Consider the following 4,446-nt stretch of genomic DNA (forward strand, 5'->3'; position numbering starts at 1 on the left):
AAAAATCATTGTTTGCCGGCTTCAGATCGTGCCGTCTAATCATGATCTGCTGGCAGCAAATAATAAATCTGCATGGGGACGAACAATGGCATTAGCGATCGCTCCTCCCCATACTGTGGAGGAGATCACTGAATGTAATAGCAGCGATCTCCTTCAATGACAAGCAGCCGATTGACAGGAAGGAACGTTTCCTTCCCGACAATCGTCAGTCTCATCTGCAGGTCTAATACATCCCTAACTTGTAGGGTCTCATTCACTCATATAAAACACGTTTTTTTTTCAGACTGTTGTAATGGTCATATGGAATTCCACCACCATGGAGGACTTCATCCTTCTTGGGCTAACAAGCAACCAGAACATGCAGATATTGCTATTTATTGTATTTCTGACATGTTACATTGTTTCTCTAACTGGTAACATAGTAATTATCTGGATCAGTAACATAAACCCTCGACTCCACACTCCAATGTACTTCTTTTTGAGAAATCTCTCCTTCTTGGACATCTGGTTTACATCAAGTGTTGTTCCTAAAATGCTCATAAATTTCCTATCAGTGAAGAAATCCATTTCTCGTGATGCTTGTTTCACCCAAATGTTCATTCATCTTTCTTTAGGAGGGACAGAGTGTTTTTTATTGTTGACAATGGCCTATGACCGGTATGTGGCTATATGCAGCCCCTTACATTACACTAATATCATGCATCCCGCCTTGTGTATTAAGATGGCAGCTGCATCTTGGGTTGGAGGCGTAGTAGACTCAGTAGTAAACACAGTGTATACATTACAGCTACCTTTCTGTAGCCGAAACATAGTGAACCATTTTTTCTGTGAGATGCCCGCAGTGTTGGAAGTGGCTTGTGCAGATGCATCTCTTAATAGGACTTTTCTTTTCTTCTGTGCCCTGGGGGTATCAGTTTCCCCTTTTTTCCTCATCCTTATTACATATGTAAATATAATTTTCAACATAATGAAGATTCGTACAATCACAGGCCGGAGAAAAGCCTTTTCCACTTGTGCTTCACATGTTATTGTGGTGGCATTATTTTATGGTACCATTTTATTTATCTATTTAAGACCTGGGAGGATTCATGCCTCGAACTATGACAAAATGGCCACCTTGTTCTACAGTATTATAACCCCAATGCTAAATCCTCTGATTTACACTTTAAGGAACAAAGATGTAAAATTAGCGCTGAAAGAAACAACAAGAAAGAAGATTGTGTTATGGCACATTTGACTTGAGTTTGATTTGATTTCATATCTGTCAAGTCAATAAATATGTAAATGGTGCCCCCAATTTATCATTATTCCTTTAAATCACATTTTTAATGAGGTTTGAGTCCTATACAATGCCTTAGGCCTCATGCACCTGGCTGTATTTTATTTAAGCCTGCAGAAAACAAATCCATATAAAACAGATAGCTTCCATGTGCATTCCGGTTTTCGTTTTTCACTCCGATCAACAGAAAGACATATTCCTATCTGCAAAACTGACAAAAATAGGAACAGCGGTGAGACCTCACGCCCTACTGTAGGTCCTCCACAACTCCCAGCATGCCCAAACAGCCTACAGCTATCAGTCTACAGCAGGGCTTTCTGGAAGTTGTAGTTTTACAACAGCTGAAGGGCCGCAGGTTGAGCATGCCTGCCCTACTGGGTCAGTGTGTTATCACTTTTAAAAACAGCAGAATGAAGAAAAATATGGTTGTGAGTAGAGATAAGCAAATTTCTCAAAAATTCTATTTGGTCGGTTTGTCGAATTTTCCAAAAAGATTTGATTCGATCCTAATTTATTCATGGCGAATCACGTTAAAAAACAGCTATTTCCTGGCTGAGCCTGTATAGTGGCGTAGATCACTGTCCCTTGCAGAAACACCCATAGGGAGTCTGCTGTGGTAGTGAAACAATACTGGGAGTGAGTATGACATGCAGATGACAGGCGTCGCTCTTAGAATCACTTCACTCTTCAATTATTTGGGAACTTATGGGGCCAAAACTGACCAAAAACCTCAAGTGTGAACTCAGCCTTACAGGTCAATGTTAGCGCCTGGTATAAAGAACCGTGCAGAGGCCCAAGATCCTATTATAGCGTGACAGAGCGCACTCCTGTTCCACCATCGTCAGCTGATTCCACATAGATGTCTACAGAACCTGTTCTATTAAACGCTTATACAAGTAGAGCCCCCCTGAAAACAGAGTGGAAAGGGTGTCAGCAGTAAGTTTGTGTTGACGTCACAGATTATTTTGCCCTTCCTCTGATCCGTCAGAACAATAACCCCGAAAAAAACGGGTTGATCCAAAACAGAGATGACACGTAAATGGTATATTTGTATGTCTTCTGTGTTTTGTACCCACTCCTGCTTTGGCTACCAAATCATAAGCCAATTCTGATAGAAAATAGGGACCATGTCATACAGGCCTTACAGCTGCTACATAGACAGGATCCGTTGTGTGTCTCATTTTTCCTTCCTTCTGACAGATCAGAAGGGTCAAATAAATGATGATGTCAGCCAGGCCAAAAAGGCAAAATAGTGGCCCAGTCATGGAGTGGGGACGTGGCAGCAGCATGAGGACACCACAGAGTGGCTCAGTGATATAGTGGTGAGTTGGCAGCAGCATGATTAGACCACAGAGTGGCCTAGTGACAAAGTGTTGAGGTAGCAGCAGCATGAGGAGACCACAGAGTGGTGATGTGACAGCAGCATGATGAGACCACAGTGAGCAAGGAGCCAGGAGTCCGGCCGTTCCCAGGTAGGAGACACTGTGACACAATTACCCCAAAACTATAGAGACATTATAGGCCATTACATCACTCTGGCATTCCAAACCTGGGACGTGCGTTATAACACCCTGGGAAAGGGCCCTGGGATAGTACCCTGCACACGCTGCAATTGGCGTCCAGACAAATACAGAATATTATCCACCCACACCTGGCCACTACACATTCTGACCACAAATTCGGCAAATGGCCATGTTCACCTCTTCCGGCGGCTTAACAAAAAATTGTCACATCGCCAAGTATGGCATTTTTCCCCCAACACTTCGAGCTGACTGCCTGCTATCGCTGCCTCTGTGAACCTGTGCACCGCTACTTTCCGGACAGGTAGGCTCCGGCAAAGCCGGTGGTCTACCCGGGCATGTATGGCACCCAACCGCCCACTGCTGCCACCCTGCTGACTCACAGCCACGCTACCAGCTTGCTTGCTCAGCCGTTGCCTCACGCACAAGCTGCCACCCTCCTCTGCTGATGATGATGAGGCCCCTTCTTTACCCGGCTCCCAAGTGCGATCGGTTACATCATCATCCGCTACTGTCTGCACGTCGCTGATGTCCCCCTCAATGGTCTCAGACCCAGGAGCCTGACCTCCCGCAACACCTGCTCCAATGCGACTCTCATCATCACTACTTGCCCGCCTACTGGAGGAAGTGGCGGATGTCTCCTCCAGATCTTGCCTGGGCAGTAGCTGCTGACTGTCCTCTAGTAGCTCGTCCCCGCTGAAAAGTGCAGCCGAGCCTATGGCATATAATACTTATTGTGCTGAGGGGACAGAAAATGACAGAGGCAGGTTCAGGGCAGATGGGGGCACAGGGCCTGCCTCCGGGCCATGTCAACTAAGCATCATGTCAGAGGAACCCACCGACTGTTGGCTGATGTCACTTGCGATAAAGTCAAAGACCAAGTCAATCATTCAAGCAGGTTGCCGGTAAAGACACAACCTCTAGATGACACTGGGAGCTCAGGCCTCTCACTGTGATTCATGCTGCCACCCCCCTTCTTCTGCTGCTACTTCTGCCTGTGACAGAAACATTTTGCCCACTGCCCGTTCCCTTTGAAGGGCCTGTCATTTGTCTGTAAATTAATACACCCCAAAACTGTCTGTATCCCAAAAAATTTCACTACGGAACAGCTAATAGACGTAATTAGATTTCGTATTTGCACACCCAAAAACAGGCTGTATGTAGCCCAAAAAAATTTCACCACTGAACGGCTAATAGATGATTATCCAGTCCCTACAGAAGAAACTCAGCATTCACGGAGCAATTTGCGCAAAACAGGCTGTATCCCAAATAAAATTTCACCACAGAATGACAACGTAAGTTCACCGCAGAATGGCTAATAAAAAGTGCTTATTTTTCCTATTATTAAACCCCAACAATGGCTGTATGACAATGTGAATTCACCGTAGAATGGCTAATAACACATACTTGTTTTTGCTATTAATACAGTGCAAGAATGGCTGTATGACAATGTAAACTCACCACAGAACGGCTAATAAGAAGTACTTATTTTTCCTATTAACCTCTTGGGGAAACATGACGTACCGGTACGTCATGATGTCCTGGTACTTAAGGACACATGACGTACCGGTACGTCTTATGTAGTTCCGATCACATAAGACGTACCGGGCCCAGTAAAAAGGTATTTTTTTGTCACCTTACATCACA

General features: G+C 44.7%; 1 protein-coding gene across 1 annotated transcript; it reads left to right on the plus strand.

The window, feature by feature from the left end:
• The first annotated feature begins 292 nt into the window (after positions 1 to 292).
• LOC120986625 (olfactory receptor 2C3-like) lies at positions 293 to 1,237 on the plus strand. The gene has a single exon (XM_040415293.1). The coding sequence runs from the start codon at positions 293 to 295 to the stop codon at positions 1,235 to 1,237; it is 945 nt and encodes a 314-aa protein (XP_040271227.1).
• The last annotated feature ends 3,209 nt before the right edge of the window (positions 1,238 to 4,446 follow it).

The sequence above is a fragment of the Bufo bufo genome, chromosome 1, assembly GCF_905171765.1.
Source record: "Bufo bufo chromosome 1, aBufBuf1.1, whole genome shotgun sequence".
Taxonomy (NCBI): Eukaryota; Metazoa; Chordata; class Amphibia; order Anura; family Bufonidae; genus Bufo; species Bufo bufo.

Excerpts from the sequence above, each read along its gene's own strand:
- LOC120986625 (XM_040415293.1), top strand. The coding sequence starts at position 293 with ATGGTCATATGGAATTCCACCACCATGGAGGACTTCATCCTTCTTGGG.